This window comes from Galleria mellonella, unplaced genomic scaffold, assembly GCF_026898425.1.
Source record: "Galleria mellonella isolate WM207_F2 unplaced genomic scaffold, CSIRO_AGI_GalMel_v1 utg150, whole genome shotgun sequence".
Taxonomy (NCBI): domain Eukaryota; kingdom Metazoa; phylum Arthropoda; class Insecta; order Lepidoptera; family Pyralidae; genus Galleria; species Galleria mellonella.
The window spans coordinates 2,478,178-2,495,839 of NW_026442002.1; the positions used below are offsets into that span (position 1 = coordinate 2,478,178).

The window sequence follows — 17,662 nt, forward strand, 5'->3', positions numbered from 1 at the left end:
CGGCAATCTGATGTTACTTTTAGATGCTTTGCCGATCTCACCATCATCTTAATTTTGTAGTCGGTTTTTTACTTGTAGCCATTTGTTTCTATAACTGTTGCATTCATTTTGATAAGCTGCTTAATCAAAGTTTTCGGAATTTAATATTTCGTTTTGTATAGCCTTGTCCAATTTTAACAGCTTGTCCATCTTCTCACACAGAAATTCAATGTCAAATAAATCACATTCATAGCCAAACACGTTTTTAGCCAACTCCCCGTTTGGATTTTTCAAAAAAGCCTTGGTAAATGTTTCTACTACATCGAAAGGATACATTTTTAATCACTAAGAAGTCGTTGTTGTAGTTGTTGGGCACATTAAAATATTTAATATACAATGGCGAATTTATCCCATAAAGGGATCTTTTACAGTCAACCTTTGAGAAGCTGAAAGAAAAGGTCTTTAGTGAGTTAAAAGCCACTGACATATTTCTGCACTGAATATAAAAGGTCCATGATTGTGTTATATAAAGGTAAATCCAAAATCAATAAATTTGGATTTACTTTCGAGGGTTTTGTTATCCTAGAATCACTCTGTCGAGTATCATGTCTTCTTTGCAATTGTTACAGAATTGGCAATCGTTTGCCAGTGTTTTGATATCAGATAGAAAATGTTCAAACTATTCACCATGTTGCTGTTTTCTGTTGAAGAATTTAAAGCGATAATGCAAAATATTATGTTTGGGGTTGCAATAGGCTTGAATATTTTCAAAAGTATCTTCCAATTTTAGTGCAAATCAAATGTATTGTACACAGCGAGGGCGTCTTCGCCTATAATATTAAGAAATTTTGCTAGTTTTCTTGTTTTTGAAACGGTAGTGAGACCACCTGCTTCTTCGAGATAAGTTTTAAATGCTTGAACAAATTTTCGCCAGTTTTCACTTATATTCCCCGATGGATAAACTTGCTGGTATATTATACGTATTAGAAGCCATCTTTTTCCGACTGCACGGAATTGTTACGTGTATTTCTTTTTTGTATTCACTACTACTCCAAGATAACCTTATATAAATTAGTGCCACGTGGCTGACATCTGTTACATACTTCAGTATGTAAAGTAAATATTCAAATTATTAAACTACACAAGGACAAGTTTGATCGGTAGGTACAATAATAGATTAGAAGAGGAACGAAGATCTCGAGAGTGGGTTCTTTCTTTGAGATATTGAGAAGATTGTGGGTCATAAAGTATTGAAAAAAGATAACAGAGAACTCTGATATTACTGGAAGCGAATCGGAAGCCATTCCAGTTCAGAGCGGTAAGACAATACATGGTCATACTTACGAAGACCGTAAATAAACCGTATACAGTTATTAAGCAAACGATCCATTTTATTTAGTAATTCCTGGTTGAGGTTCGGGAGGTAAAACCAAAGCCTGCACCAGAAGACACTTAGTGCTGATAAGCAGAAAATTTTTAAATTTGTACAGAGAACGTAAGGTGGCCATAACTTTTCTGCTCACCTCGCCCACCTCCTTGTTCCAAGTGAGCCAGGTGTCCAGGTATAGTCCCAGATTTTTAACAAATTTAGAATATGATATAGGTGTGGAATTGAATATCACGTTCTTGAGGTTATAGTGGTTAATATTGTCGTAGTTGTCGCGAGCTGCTAAGAATTATAGCTTGAATCTTTGCGGAATTAACATTTAGTCCAAACTTGAGAGACCAATCATAAATGGTCTTGAAGTCGGGATTAAATTTTTCAACGACATCATTTATATTATCCACATTACCTTGTACATAAAGCTGCAGGTCGCCAGCATACAAATGGTAAGAGCATTGAAGATGGAGAGTAATCAAATTGATGAAAATAATATACGAGTAGTAATCAAATTTATTTAGCTTAGTTGCTACAGTTACAGCTAGTAGTGTTAATAATTTTATCTCTGATTTTAAACGATATACATAACCTGTTTATGGTCTGTTAAAGCTGAACATTTCTGATAATGTCTTTAAAATGTCGTCACCTATTATTCCATGGGAAGTATATTGCAATTTTTTAAAAACATATAAGTTTTGTCTAAATGTTTGTTTATTAAATTCAAGACTCAAATAAAATTCCATAGATTGTGAATTTTCACAAACTCCTTGTTTCTTTATACATTATAACTAACGGCATAATCTTTAGCCAGCCGTATTTTAATATTGATATTGAGGCACCTGAATCTACTGTTAAATATTTAATTTAATGCAATCATTTATTGCATTTTCATGTTGTAACAATATAGATCTTAAGAATTAAAGGTACAATATTAACATGAACCCTGTAAGGGCACAGCATTTATAATTTTATTACAACAATTGTATTTAATTACAAAACTTGTATTAAAAGGTAAAATATCAATGAAGTCGTATTCTCCAAACAAAGTTATAGTAGTTTCATCGTCAGCAGATCCATTTAGGTAATTTATTCTCATATTACTAATAAATGCAGGACCTTTCTTACATTGCATTTGCTGATTTTGCTTCGCGATCAATAACTATAATATTTTGTTGTATTGTGTTTTTGTCTATTAAAATTTCGCAGTTTTTAATTTTATTTTTTAACGTTTTTCTTTCAAATGATTTCTTATCTGAAACGTATAGCATACCTCAGACGTTTTTGAAATTGATAGTTCTTCTTCTATTGTTGTCATAATAGCTTCACGTAAATGTGCAATTTCAGGACATGTTATGATCATAGATAATGTATTAATATTCAATCCACACGCAAACTGTTTAATTGCGGTTTTTTCGTTTATTGGTAACAACTCTTCGTAAGCAGCTTTAAAGCCTCCGGCCTGAGTTATTGTTAATTCAGTGAATAATTTTTCTATTTCATTTCCGGTATCTAAAATTGACTTGTTACTTTGTTTATACTTCCATAATTGTGACAAAATAAAATTGTATTTTTTTTTTTGGTAACAACCATCTTTTAAAGTCCTGACGTCTACTGATCATCATCTGATGTTATATGGTTTTCGTTTCCTTTTTTAATTCTCATTTTTTTTTTTTTTTTATTTTGCTTATAGTAATTTCTTTTATACGGTACAAATAAAACTTATTCCTTTATAAAAAAGTTGCTGTAATAGCCCTTGTATATTAAAGGTTTTTTTTTTAAATCAATATAGAACAGAATTAAAATAAATATAATTGAAGACAGAAATACATCAAATTTGAATTGTATAAACCGGGGTTTTCGTTATATCTTGGCTAGGTGATTTTTATTATATCCATTCGAGTGTTACATAATGATGACGACGCTATGGGACGCCAGTGAAACAAATACTCTTGATGGGTTCATGTACATATGACAAAGGGATTTATTTTGTCGACAACACTGATCGTTTACAATTAAGAACCAAAAATTTGTAGGTAATATTAATGATTATAATAACACTATTCTGGCCCATTTGAGTTTCTCGGATGTCAGCCTTGTTTCTTACGATTGTAAATTGGTGTGTTGGGAAACCCTACAACAGAAGCGATTCTAGGCAATTTTTGTTACGCACAGCCAAGTTTAACAGAAGTAGTCAACAGATTTTTGATATCTTGTTATGGAACGTAAAAATCGTCTTGAATAACTCTTGTCACTTCTCTTTTTTGATTGATCTTCCTCGTTGCTAGACAGCCTGACGTTGAATTTCGCAAATCTATTTTAAAGTTATCTCACTCTTGCTGTCTTAATGTCGTCTCAGTATCGATTTTTATTCTTGATTAATATTTCAAATACTAGATAATGACGTATGGCCTCAGCAAACATTGCACTTACTGCTAAATTATGTAGACCTTTAATCAACGACACTACTAAAACTATATGTCACATTTATAGCTTTGTTTGGCTTTCATTACATTTTTTTAATATCCTGATATTTAATACACTTCTTTTCGTTGCTTTTTGGCAACCATTTAATTACATTTTACTGATGAACGTCCAAGTCAAGCTTCTATATAGCAAGCGAAGTAAAATACACTTGTACAATTCTCTTTAAATTCAATTTAATAATAATTTATGGATTTAATTATATTTTTTTTTTATTATAAAATTTCCACTGCTTAACATAAGCCTCCCTCTTGGAAGGTTTTGCCAGTAGTCGCCACGCTTGGTGTAGCATATAAATTAAGAACAAAACAAACAAAAAAAAAGCAATAATATACAAAATAAAAAGCGTCTACCGTTTTCAGCTCAATTGAAGTCTAAATTTAACAAAGAAAAACAGCAGGACAACTCTTGAATTTATATCGATCCAATCTATTGCCAATTACAATTTAGTACTGCATTTCTGAAACAAGAATTAGGAATTAGTTATATACCCATTCCTAGACTATTAAGTACCCTTAGTTGCTTCTTAAGAAACCGTAAAGGACGGGGTAAAGTAAAGGCAGGGGTGGCCCATTCTATGCCGAAACCACATAGCCGGCTCAATCAGAATGAGTAATCATTACTTTCTCTGTAAACTAAGCCTTCCTTCATTATGGTCATGATCGTATTTATTTATTTATTCCAGACGAATAAGATCCTTACGAATCATATCCGCACGCATACGGGCGAGCGTCCGTACTCGTGCACCCGGTGCAGCGTCCAGTTTGCACACCGCGCTGCACTGCGCGCTCACCAGCAGGCACATGACGAGCCGCCCAAGGCCGGCGGACCCTAGCGAATGTCCCGAAATATGATGTTTATTAAAATATAATCCTAATAAGTCCAACCGCATTTATTTTCCATACATTACAGCATAAAAATTATATTTACTTAGTATTTAAAAAATCTGAATTTAACAGTAACTCCTGCAACATTAGTACGCTATTGGAACACCAATGAGGGATGATCATGAAATCAGGTCAGTCAACCCAACGTGATAGGAGGGAAAAGGATTGTTAGTAATAGAGACTAAAAATCCCATTGCTAGCAATATACCTAACCAGGTCGACCTCCACGCGGTTCCCCCTGGAAACTATCGTGATTAATTCCTGATGAATTCATCATGATAGGCTAACTGGCCTGTTTTCATTCTCATCTATCATCCTTCACTGGTGCTCCGCCAGCGTATGCCATTAGCGCAGGCAGAGTTACCAATCCATTTTCATCCAACAAAAAAAAAACCCAACGTGATAAATTTAATAGGACTTTGCCACGATGGTTTTCAAGAGGATCGCGTAAAGGTCAACCTGATAGGGTGTATTGCTAGCAAAGGAATCATTAATCCCTATTACTAACAACCTCTATCTTATGAATCTATGAATGAATCAAAATTCTTTGTTATTCCCTTTATGGAATGATGCAGATTACAAAAAGTAATAACTTATTACAAAAAGCAAGATAGAGGCAATAATTGTTGGCCTAAGGATGGATAGGAATAATGAAAGAAGCGTCTAGTCAAGGCGTAACAATAGAAAAATAAAAGAAAAAGTGTTATTTATGTTGAAAACATCTTTAAAATCACATACGAAATACTTTATTACAGTAACACACAAAAAAAACGAACAGATTTCCAAGTACAAAATTTCTTTAGACCAAAAATGCACACACAGTGCATAACAAAAACACAGATAAATAAGATAAAGCTATCTGCCACTGTACAGATACCATAGATTAAAAATGAATGACACAATGTTTAATAAAAAATATATACAACAAAAAGGCTAAAGATAAATTTTAATGCAATATAAATAACAATAAATGTAGGGACTTATTGAGCTACCTCCTTTAATCCGCGCCAACAATTTTTACGTCAATTTAATATTAAGACTCTTTTTCGTTTGCATCATTTAGAAAATATGTGACATTTTGGTTTTTAGCTTTTCTTACTTCCATCTTTCTGTCTTTACGAATCCTACCAAATGTAAAATATTAAATGCTGTTTAAATATTATTGTCGTTTGCTGTTTACTAGCTTCCTTCTATCTTTCAACTGCGAGATTCATTAGAATCTTTCTGCAAGCTAGGTTAGTGACTGAATTCAATAGATATCCTTAGTCACTGCAATAAATTATAATTCATCATCCCTAAGAAGCACTTGTTTGACGTTTGCTGGTGCAGAAAATTTCTTGATGGCTTAAGTTTTGGAATTAGGCTTAATTCCTGACGTGGAGATGTGATAACTTTAGAAAGTGACCTCAGAACGAATACGCACTTTGAGATATTCATGAGGATGCCCAATTTCTTCATACGAATGAAGAGCTGTTGGAGGTGGTATACATGGTTGGCTTTATTTCTGAAGTATACTAAGAAGTCGTCGAGGCAACAGTAACAAAAATCAAGCCCTCTATTCATTTCGTCGACGAATCTTCGAAATGTTTGGCCAGCATTGCGCAAACCAAACGTCATAAAAGGGAACTCGTAAAGTCCGAAAGCTGTGGCAATGGCAGTTTTATGTATATCTTCTGCAAAAACCGATATCTGATTGTAGGCTTTAACCAAATCTATTGTTGAAAAGATCGTATAACCAGAAATGCTGTGGGCGAAATCGTAAATATGCCATCAGGCAACAAGAAAACAATTTGATATCGTCAAATTGAGCGCCAAAACTATGTATATTCAGTGTTCTTTCAAATAAAGGAATAGGTGCATTTTCATCATTTACTGGGCCGACTGATTCTACAAAAGTTAAATTTACTGATGTTACTTTCTTATTACAAAATTTAGTCCCTGGGGGTTTTCCTCCCATCGAAGTTCTAACATTTTAAACTTATCTTTCATTTCAGCGAGGATGGTATATACTCTATTTCGTAAAAGGTGTGAATATCGGTATCTACTCTCCAAAGTATCATCATTGGGAAATACAATACCGTTCAATCTTGACTGTGCGCCGTTATTCTGAATAGCGATAGGCTCATACCTCAATAAATTTCAATTTGGAATTAGGTTACGAAAATTCAAAATTTTGTGAATAGCAGTCCATATCAGGAATCAACGAGGAATGGGGTCCAATATCATAGGTATTACAGTGTCGACATGAGTCACTAGGCAAATTGCGGTCCTTTATTATGTGTTTTGTATAGTTTCTGGTAGCTATTGTCTGGTCTTGTATTGCTACCATAAATGCTTCTGTCTCTGGGAAGAGTTCGCCGCGTTTCAGCCATTTGTTCGATGCATTCTTATTATTATTATTAAGGAAATGTTACGTGGCATGACATAATGACGTTCTTTATGACTGGCAAGCATAGACTAAAAATGCGTTCTCTAATGTTTTATATTACATATGCGTACATCTCCCTTTTTATATAAAAGAAATATAGTTACAGAGATTGACTATTAACATTATCTAATACTAATACAAATCTTTAAAATTAATTATTATACTATGGACCTAATAGGACAGTATTATAATGACAGCGATATCTGAATATACCATTACCATCGACCCACCCACCTCGCAGAACATGCCAGCTGAAATAAGTACATTCGGTAGCGAGAGATCATCCCCCACTTCCGCAACGAGGCCACAGCGCTCCGCAGCAAACGCGGGGCACTCCTCCAACACGTGCTGCGCCGTGTCCTCGTCGCCTCCACACTTTTGCCCCACATGTTATATTTTGCTCTGCATCGTGTATATTTTGCCTCTCATATAGCAATAGGCTTTTCCCTCGCCACGTTCTGTTCTAGTATAAATATATATATATATATATATATATATATATATATATATACATACATACATACAACTTAGAATGGCAAACAAGCTGACGGCCCACCTAATGGAAAGTGGGCCAGCCTAAAGTTACAGTCTACACATGGTGTGTAGACTGTAACTTTAGGCTGGATGGAAGACTGCAGCGCCTACTAATTTAACACATTTTAACAAAAATTTTTTTTTTTATACACAAGTTTATTCTTCTTACCTAGCCTTCATACTTGTTTTTAAAAAGAATTGATACTTCACAGAATAATTAAATTCTGTCGACAGAAGATGTATTATTAGTTTTGACTGGTTTTATCCGGTTTTTGGCGCTTCTGTCTCTTGTGTAACAGTTTGGTGTGGGTATATAATGCGCCAGAATGAGAGAATGACGCTTCGCAGACCTTACAAACGTACGGACGGGCACCAGTATGCGAGTTCATATGCTGTTGCAGACCTACTTTCGTCTGGAAAACAAAAAAGAAAGAAAGAAACTTTATTTTAAAGAAACATGCGACAACACCCACACAGGGGTTATAAAAATTAAATTCATATATTAAGAATTATACCAACGAAACTACACACAATATATATATATAAAGAATATAAAATTAAAAAAGAAAAAAAAAACAATTCTTATTATAACAGTTTCATTCAAAATGAGTGTATGTGTGCGTGCGTCGCAATACCTGCAAAATGAGGTCCGTTAGCTCAGGCTCAGCATTATGAACATTGCTTATGAACATATCTATTCGTATGTGTAAGTATACATATATAAAACACTCACCGAGAACGCTTTAGAACAAATACAGCAAATTTTGTTCTTCGGTTTTGATTTCCCTTCGTGTTTGAATCTAACGTGAACGCGCAATCTCTTCGTGGTATTAAATGCCTAAAAACAATAAATAATTACTTGTATTTTAATAAGTTACTTGTACAATAATAATCTCCTATATAATAATTACTTTTACAACAAATTACTTGTACAATAATACTTACTTATATAATAATTACTTTTACAACAAATTACTTGTACAATAATAATTACTTGTATAAAAATTCCTACAACAAATTACTTGTACAATAATACTTACTTATATAATAATTACTTTTACAACAAATTACTTGTACAATAATAATTACTTGTATAATAATTCCTACAACAAGTTACTTGTACAATAATAATTACTGGTATAATAAATCCTACAACAAGTTACTTGTACAATAATACTTACTTGTATAATAAATCCTACAATAAGTTACTTGTACAATAATACATACTAGTATAATAAATCCTACAACAAGTTACTTGTACAATAATACTTGTATAATAATTACTTATACAATAATATTTGTTTAGTGATAAAGATAGCCTTTGCTAGCCATATACCTAACATGTGGGACTAAATTTTGCTTCTCAAACTACACTTACTTGGTCGCATTGTTTGCATGAATAGTTCATTTCCTTCGTGTGTACCGATTCCATGTGGTACTTGAGAGACGAAGCGGACGCGCAGCGTTTGCTGCAGTATTTACATTTATACCTGCAAAAAAACATATATATTTTATTTATAACATAGGGGGCAAACGAACACGCGGCTCACCTGATGGTAAGTGACTACCGCTGCCCATGATCACCCGCAACACCAGAGGCATTGCAGGTGTGCTGCCGGCCTTTTAAAAAGGAATATGCTCTTTTTTATGCAACTTAGAATGGCAAACAAGCTGACGGAAAGCCCACCTGATGGAAAGCGGTAACCGTCGCCTACAAACATGAGTAGCACCATGGACATAATAGAGTACACGGTTTCGCTCATGATACCCCCCCATGCGTTGCCATTCCTGAGGACTCAGATGTTAGTCCTCTGTACCCTGTTAATTCACGCCATATCCCACTCTTCAAACCGAAACACAGCCATGCAAACACAACTGCTTCACGGCTGAAACGCGAGTAGGACAGAGGTACCCAAGCAATCGACATTTGTACAAAGTCTCTCCTTTCCTATACCTACCTACCATACCAGGACAACACAAATATTAATGTAGGTACATACAGATAGACAAATTCATCATCATCTTCATAACAGTCATTAATTGTCCGCTGCTGAATAAGGGCCCTTGAGGAGTTTTGCTAGTAGTTGCCAAGCTTTGCAGATGAATTGACAAACGCAATTAGACTTTTAGAGGGACGCTGCTTCCAATCTCTCTACCAATAAGTTTCTTTAGTCACCTCTTACTACACCCATAGAAAGAGGTGGGTTATATTTATTTGTTCTATTGCACAATATGGTAAAATCTGAACACTCACTTGAGATCCTCGAGGGAGACATGTTTGAGACTGGTCCGTACGTGCGTCCAGTAACTGTACACTGTCTTGTATTGTACATCGCACTCCGCGCAGTACGCCGCCTCGTTCTTCTGTTTATTTATTTACAATAGAATCTCGATTATCCCAGTATTCGATTATCCGATATTCGATTATACAAATGTTCGATTATCCGAATATTCGATTATCCGAATATTCGATTATCCGAATATTCGATTATACGATTATCCGGATATTCGATTATCCGAATATTCGATTATCTGAATATTCGATTATACGATTATCCGAATATTTGATTATCCAATATTCGATTATACAAATGTTCGATTATCCGGACTTATTAATATTTAAAGAGGCACGCTGCTGCCCATCCCTTAATCATTAAGATCTCTTAGTTAAACTTTTACAACAACCACGAGAAAGAAAGGGACCATTCTATTCTGGGACCACACGACAAAACCTGTTTTTTTTTTGTAATTTATTTATTTATTCTAAATTAGAAAAATATAATTCTATTACTCTCCTCCATCCAAAGGTTGCCTGAAAGAGATAGCTTTTAGCGATAAGGTCGCCCATTGTTTTCTCACTGTGATTATTTCTCGTAATTGTTTGTATCTATAATAAGTTTACTACTGTAATCTTTTGGAGGAAACAATAAACGAGTATCTATCTAAATATAATTGTCATCACCATTTTTCTACTATCATTTATTATTTGCGGTCGGCGTGATATATTTTTCTCTTCCATTCTTCTCTATTTTTTTTTTAATAGGTGATAATGGAATGGTAACCCACGCTATCGGTATACATCGGCGGGGCACCAGTGAAAGATTATAGGTGAGGAAGCAGGTCAGTTAGCCCATCGTGACGAATTCAACAAGAATTGTTCACGATGGTTTCCAGGAGGAACCACGCGGATGTCGACCTAATAGGGCACATTGCTAGCAATGGGGCTGTCAAACTGCATTACTAACAATTCCTCCCCCCCCCCCCCCTATTCACAGTCATTTCCGCATTCACTCCCATTCTGGCCATATTATCTTTCATATTTATTTCAAGTATCATAAATGAAAATTTTACATCTTTCCCTTTACTTGCCTGCACGTTGTGCGACTGTCTATGTGTGCGTAAGCTCCAAACGTTTCTATATTTCTTGTTACAAACCTCACATTCGTATGTCACAGACGTGTGAGTACTGTAAGATTAAAAAATATTTATTATACAACTTTAGAATGGCAAACAGGCTGACGGCCCACCTGATGGAAAGTGGTAACCGTCGCCTATAGACATGAGCAGTACCATGGACATAACAGAATATACTGTTTCGCTCATGATTCCCCCCATGCGTTGCCATTCCTGAGGACTCAGGTGTTATTCCTCTGTACCTTGTCAATTCACTGCCATATCCCACCCTTCAAACCGAAACACAACCATGAAAGCACAACTGCTTCACGATAGAAACACGAATAGGACAGAGGTGTCCAAGCAAACGACTTATCTACAAAGTCTCCCTCTAGTAATAATTATAACTATTCCGAATGCTATTTTTTTCTATTTTCTAAGTCTACGAAAAACATTTTTTTTTATTATAACTTTTTAATTTCGTCACATCTGGTCAAATTTATGGCACCCTCGAGACGACACAGAATTTTTATTCAAAAGCACCAAAAACGTATACTCACAGCATGTGCTTCTTGAGATTAGTGTTGGGTCCCAGTTCCTTATGGCACGTGGGGCACGACTTGCGACCCTTGTGTTTGCTGCGTCGGTGTAACTGGTACAGTCTCTTCGTTCTAGAATAATCCAGAATCCTTAAATTTGCTATCTGACCGTTATTTCGTATGTGCTTTTTTTTTTTGTACTACTTAGAATGGCAATCGAGCTACGGCCCACCTGATGGAAAATGGTAACAGTCGCCTATAGACATGAGCAGTACCATGGACATAACAGAGTATTCTATTTCGCCCCTCGTGCGTTGCCATTCCTGAGTTTTACTGAATTTATACTGTGTTTTGTGAGGAGGATTTGCACGACTTTCTGGGGTAAAGGAAGTAGAACTGTCTGCGGAAATGGAAAACAAACGAAAGACAGTTCAATATGAGTAGATGCACAATACATTAGAAGATTAAGAAGTGACAGCGGCGGGCGAGGTCTCCGGATTTTCAAAGCTCCCTCAGTCAAAAGGTTTTCTTGTGATGCTGCGACCTTTCTATGATCTTGTGTGCTCGCCCTTTTTTCTCTGCTAATTCCTATCAGTGATAGGAGTTTTAAGTGTGTTTTCCAAACGAGACATATCGTTTGTGTACGAGAGGGCTACAGCGACACATTCAGTGCTGCGGCGTTTCTTGCTCACTGTGACAAAATCTGCAAACACTTTTTGGGCATAAGCCAAGTTGGACTATATGCTTGTTTAGTTTGCAGTGTCCAATGAGAGCCCTTGTTAAAATATAAAATATTATTTTTACTCAAAAGAATTAATTTCACTGCCATATCCCATCCTTCAAACCAGCCAGCCAATCAGCTGGTTTGCCATTCTAAGTTGTATAAAAAACAAATCCATGCCAATACCTACTGGTATACGGTGTTGCATACTTCACACGCGTAACCATTTTCGCTGTGGTTGTCGCGGTGATGACGCAGAATCAAGTCTTCATTGTGGAACTCCAGCTCACATATCCGGCATTTGTAATGCCTGCGAACAAATGAAAAGAAGAAAATTAGGTTTTGTGTTTGATCTTACCTCACCTGATGAAAAATGATGATCCAGACAGGGCCGTAGCTAGACCCATGTTTAAGGTAGGGCAAAACATTTTTTGGCAGGACAGAAGCCATAATTAAGTGACTTGGAAAATGCGAATATGTCTTATTGTTTTGGGGCTTTTCATTTTAAGATAGGGCATTGGGCCTTTTAAGGTAGGGCATTGCCCTTCAATGCCCCCCTCCCCTAAGGCCATGGATCTAGAATTTTTTTATACAACTTAGAATGGCAAACAAGCTGACGGCCCACCTGATGGAAAGTGGTAACCGTCGCCTATAGACATGAGCAGTACCATGGACATAACAGAGTATACTGTTTCGCCCATAATACCCCCCATGCGTTGCCATTCCTGAGGACTCAGGTGTTATTCCTCTGTACCCTGTAAATTCACGCCATATCCCACCCTTAAACCGAAACACAGCCATGCAAATGCAACTGCTTCACGGTAGAAATACGAATGGTACAGAGGTGCTCAAGGAAATTACTTTAGTACAAAGTCCCCCTTCTGGTGTGAAAGGCACTTGCCCAGAAAATAAGGATTTGTGGTAATGTGTGTGAAAGAAGACGCTAACAATAAATTAAATTCTCACCTATAATGCGTCAAGCGGTGATTCGTCATTTCAGATTCAAGTGTAAATCGCTGTTCACAGATGCTGCATAGGAATTCACCTGCGTCCTGAAATATATTTTGTTTTATAATACAGGGGGCAAACGAGCATGCAGCTCTCCTGATGGTGACTACCGCCGCCCATGATATTATAAAATAAGGAAAGAACTGCTTGTCTGTTTGTTTGTAATGGATAGACTCTAAAACTACTAGGCCAATTTTGAAAATTCTTTCACCTATACAAAGCTACATTATAAGTAATATAGGCTATATATTGTCTTCGAGAAGTCAATGTACCCGTGCGAAGCCGGGCCGGTTTGCTAGTTTATTATATAATTCAATTATTTTCTAATATTTCTTCAAAAGTGACAGACAATGTAACGTTGCCATAGAATGGACCACTCCTTCTTTTCCCATGGGTGTCGTAAGAGGCAACTAAGAGAACTTAATGGTACAAACATGGGCAACAGTGTCCCTCTTAAAACATCAAAGCCTAACTGCGATTGCCGTCATGTCAACTACCGGTAGAACCCTCCTTATGGGAGAAGCTTATGTTCAACAGTGAACGGTTAACGGCTAATATAATGGTGATGATAATGAATGGTGATGATGATAAATGATGATGATGATGAATTATGTTGGTGAATTATTATTATAATAATAATTAATTATGATGATGTTAATAAATGATTATGATGATGAACTATGTTGGTGAATGATTATTATAATAAAAATTAATTATGATGATGTTAATAAATGATTATGATGATGAATTATGTTGGTGAATGATTATTATAATAAAAATTAATTATGATGATGTTAATAAATGATTATGATGATGAATTATGTTGGTAAATGATTATTATAATAAAAATTAATTATGATTATGTTAATAAATGATTATGATGATGAATTATGTTGGTGAATGATTATTATAATAAAAATTAATTATGATGATGTTAATAAATGATTATGATACAAAAAAGTGAGACCTTATCATGTCTCCTCATATGATAATACAGACACTTTGTATTAGAAAATATTTCAACACATTTCACACACTTCACTGTGCATTTATTGAATCTGCTGCTGGTTCTCCTCTTGTCTCTTTCATTTCTCATTTCTTCTTCACTCAAACTTACTACTGTATATATATTTTGATCTATATTTTCATCACATATTGAAATGTCCTTACCTGCAATGATATTTATTTATAAATCCTTATTAAAGTGGTTGGTCAATAAACAAAATTAGACAAGAAACACTAGATGGCGCTGCAATCGAGACTTGTGGTTTTTTTATGCAACTTAGAATGGCAAACAAGTTGACGGCTCACCTGTTGGAAAGTGACAACAATCGCCTATACACTTGAGCAGTATCATGGACAAACAGACTGTTTCGCCCATGATACCCCCCATGCGTTGCCATTCCTGAGGACTCAGGTGTTATTCCTCTGTACCCTGTAACTTCACTGCCATATCCCACCATTTAAACAGCAAATTATATTGCATACCGAACTGGCCAGTAGATTAATAATAAAATGGCTATTCAAAAATGCTTATTATTAAGTTTATTTGAATAAATATGATTTATTATTATATAAACTAGGTCATAAAAAGCATAAGCTTACTTTCTTCATTATTTCCTACATATTCTTCATCTTCTTCTTTAATATTCTCTAAAGGTATATCACATGCTTCACTTACATCAGGATCTTCTATAAAAATATTTTCGACTTTCACATCAATCGAGGATTGTAACATGACTATTTCTGCATTATCGATTATAGTAGGTTTTAATCGAGAAAGGCTTTGTACAGGCTGGCAACACTGAAATTAATTAACACCAGTGAGGAATTTCTTTATTTTAATGGATGAAAGTGGAGTGGTAACCCCACCCGCGCTATCGATGTACACTGGCGGGGCACCAGTGAAGGATGCTAGGTGAGGATGAAGCAGGTCAGTTAGCCCATCGTGATGAATTCAATAAGAATTGTTCACAATGGTTTCCAGGGTGAACCACGTGGAGGTCGACCTAATAAGGCATATTGCTAGCAATGGGGCTGTCAAACTCCATTGCTAATAACCCCTTTCCCCCCACCAGTGAGGAATGATAGGTAAGAATGAAAAGGCAGGTCAGTTGGTCCACCGTGATAAATACATCTGGATTTCAACATGATTGTTTCCAGAGGGGACTGTGTGGAGGTCAACCTGACAGGATATAGAGTGTTCCAGGTTGTGCCCCTGGATGTTCATTGCCTGGCTCCACATAACACATCCTATCCTATATTTATCTAATAAAAACAAAACAAAAAAAGGAAGATACTTCTTCCTTAACTCCTTTTCATTTTTTTTTTTAATCTTGTTTTTGACATTTATTTTTTCTTCTTTATTCATTAAAACTGGGCTATTGGTATGATTGTATGGCACTTATTAAAATAAAATTAATTCATATTTTCACATTCTTCTGATCATTTCAATCAACATGTGAATGTAGAAGTCATTGAAACTCCTCAATAACACAGACGGGTCTAAAAAGTTTAAAGAAAGTATTTATAACAGATTTATCCGTCCCACCACAAGAAAGATATATTCAGAATCTTAAAGTAAATATTTTTAAAACAAATTCTTGAAGTATTTACTTGAAGTTTTTAATCCACAAAAAAAAACACAAATTGTGACAAAACCAGTTACTTTAATTTAAAAACTAAACTACTCGACCAATTCTGATAAAATTTCTATCTAACCATATTCTTTTCAGATAAAAAAAATCATTTTTTATATTAGTTTTAGACATTTATGAGATAATAAATATAAAAAAGTACAAATTAAAAATTTTCATTTTTGATATTCTTGCTAGAAGAAGAAGAATGTTTACTCTTAAGTTTACTTGAATAAAAAATATTTATTAATATTATTATTATTAAAAAAAAAGTTGCAATGTACTAACTACACTGTTCTTCATCAGATCCCTGATGACTGACTGAGCCTTCAATACTTTATTTCTGAATGCAATAATATTCTTCATGTTTGCTTCACACTCCCAACACACTGCCATTTCACAGATATCCAAACACTGTAAATAAAACATTTACTAGTTATATGCCAGCCTTCAAATCATAGGCATACTTTATTCAAAAAAGAAAAAATACTTAAGTACTGGATGGTAATATATCGATGGCCACTTAACTAGTATTATTAGATTTGACAAATTATCAAATGATTAAGTTCAATTTGCACGTACCTTTATAAGTTTAATTTTCGAAATTTCATCAATAAATGCAATGTTTCCGGCACGGCAGAGTTTACGATCCGCGCTTAAGCACATACTACATAAATTATATTTATCACTAGATGAGTTAATTTCCTCCATTATAAAACAGTCTCACACAATTTAAAATTTATTTTTTATATTTAATTAAATTAAAGCGAATTAAAATACAAAATTCGAATAATAAATAAAAACAAACATTGTAAACATATCGACTTTTTCTTTTTTTTTTTTTTTTTAGTACGTTTGTTCCGTTTGGAACAGGCTCGACTTTTTCTCAGAAATTGTCAGTCTTATGTCAATCAGTCATTCTTTTACATCATTGTTATGTCAGTTATAAATTTCCCTTGATATCATAGATAAATAACTATTGAATCCAAGTATCTATAATACAAGTCTATATTCTTTTGCAACATTAATCCTAACGTAAACATTCTGGGGGGAAAGGGATTGTTAGTAATGGAGACTAAAAATCCCATTGCTAGCAATATACCCAACCAGGTCGACCTCCTCGTAGTTCCCCCTGGAAACTATCATGGTTAATTCCTTAAACATTCTTAAATTCCTTTTATAATTTTGTGCTAGATAGAAAGGAAAATAAGCGGAGTCACTTGGTGAAAAGTTTTAACTGTACATGAACAACACCGTCATGATGCTCGTTATGCGTCATGTCCTATTCTCAACTCTAATGTATTTATTCTCTTCTTTATCTTGTAATTTAAGTGACATATCTCTATGACTTCGTATAATTTTGCATGCAAACAAAATAGATAATTAAATTTGTAGGTTATTTAGATATTCTCTGCAAATAATAATAATTCAAATGCAGAAGGGAGGGAATGAGGTTTTTTTTTTAATATAATGATTATGGAATAGTAACCTCCCCTAGGCTATCGGTGTACGCTGACGGGGCACTAATGAATGATGTAAGGCAAGAATGAAAAGGTAAGTCAGTTACCCATCGTGATGAACACACCTGAAATTGAGCACAATAGTTATCCAAGGCAGATCATCTTTTGTCCTCTTTTTACTAATTATATTTGCATAAGAAGAAAGGAGACAACCA

The 17,662-nt window shown here is 34.8% G+C and overlaps 2 protein-coding genes across 8 annotated transcripts in view; one reads left to right on the top strand and one right to left on the bottom strand.

Moving 5' to 3' along the window:
- The window catches only part of LOC113515843 (zinc finger protein 320-like), a 19,915-nt gene extending 15,188 nt beyond the window's left edge, over positions 1–4,727 (top strand). For 5 of the 6 annotated variants that reach the window (XM_052892299.1, XM_052892301.1, XM_052892297.1 and 2 more), the window contains one exon: positions 4,527–4,727. In XM_052892299.1, coding sequence (XP_052748259.1) covers positions 4,527–4,676 — 150 coding nt within the window. In that variant the 3' untranslated portion in view covers positions 4,677–4,727. The remainder of the gene's footprint in view (positions 1–4,526) is intronic. The other variant, XR_008252532.1, reaches the window with a different exon arrangement.
- LOC113509200 (zinc finger protein 267-like) overlaps positions 1–17,142 on the bottom strand; it is a 23,387-nt gene extending 6,245 nt beyond the window's left edge. The window contains exons 1-14 of one of the 2 annotated variants that reach the window (XM_052892306.1): positions 16,570–17,142; positions 16,276–16,401; positions 14,957–15,155; positions 14,319–14,521; positions 13,310–13,395; positions 12,534–12,653; positions 11,644–11,754; positions 11,060–11,156; positions 9,945–10,054; positions 9,069–9,180; positions 8,424–8,528; positions 7,860–8,103; positions 4,544–4,672; positions 4,195–4,301 (exon numbers count right to left, since the gene is read on the bottom strand). In XM_052892306.1, the coding sequence (XP_052748266.1) occupies positions 7,936–8,103; positions 8,424–8,528; positions 9,069–9,180; positions 9,945–10,054; positions 11,060–11,156; positions 11,644–11,754; positions 12,534–12,653; positions 13,310–13,395; positions 14,319–14,521; positions 14,957–15,155; positions 16,276–16,401; positions 16,570–16,698 (1,566 nt within the window). In that variant the 5' untranslated portion in view covers positions 16,699–17,142 and the 3' untranslated portion in view covers positions 4,195–4,301; positions 4,544–4,672; positions 7,860–7,935. The remainder of the gene's footprint in view (positions 1–4,194; positions 4,302–4,543; positions 4,673–7,859; positions 8,104–8,423; positions 8,529–9,068; positions 9,181–9,944; positions 10,055–11,059; positions 11,157–11,643; positions 11,755–12,533; positions 12,654–13,309; positions 13,396–14,318; positions 14,522–14,956; positions 15,156–16,275; positions 16,402–16,569) is intronic. The other variant, XM_052892307.1, reaches the window with a different exon arrangement.
- Positions 17,143–17,662: the final 520 nt, after the last annotated feature.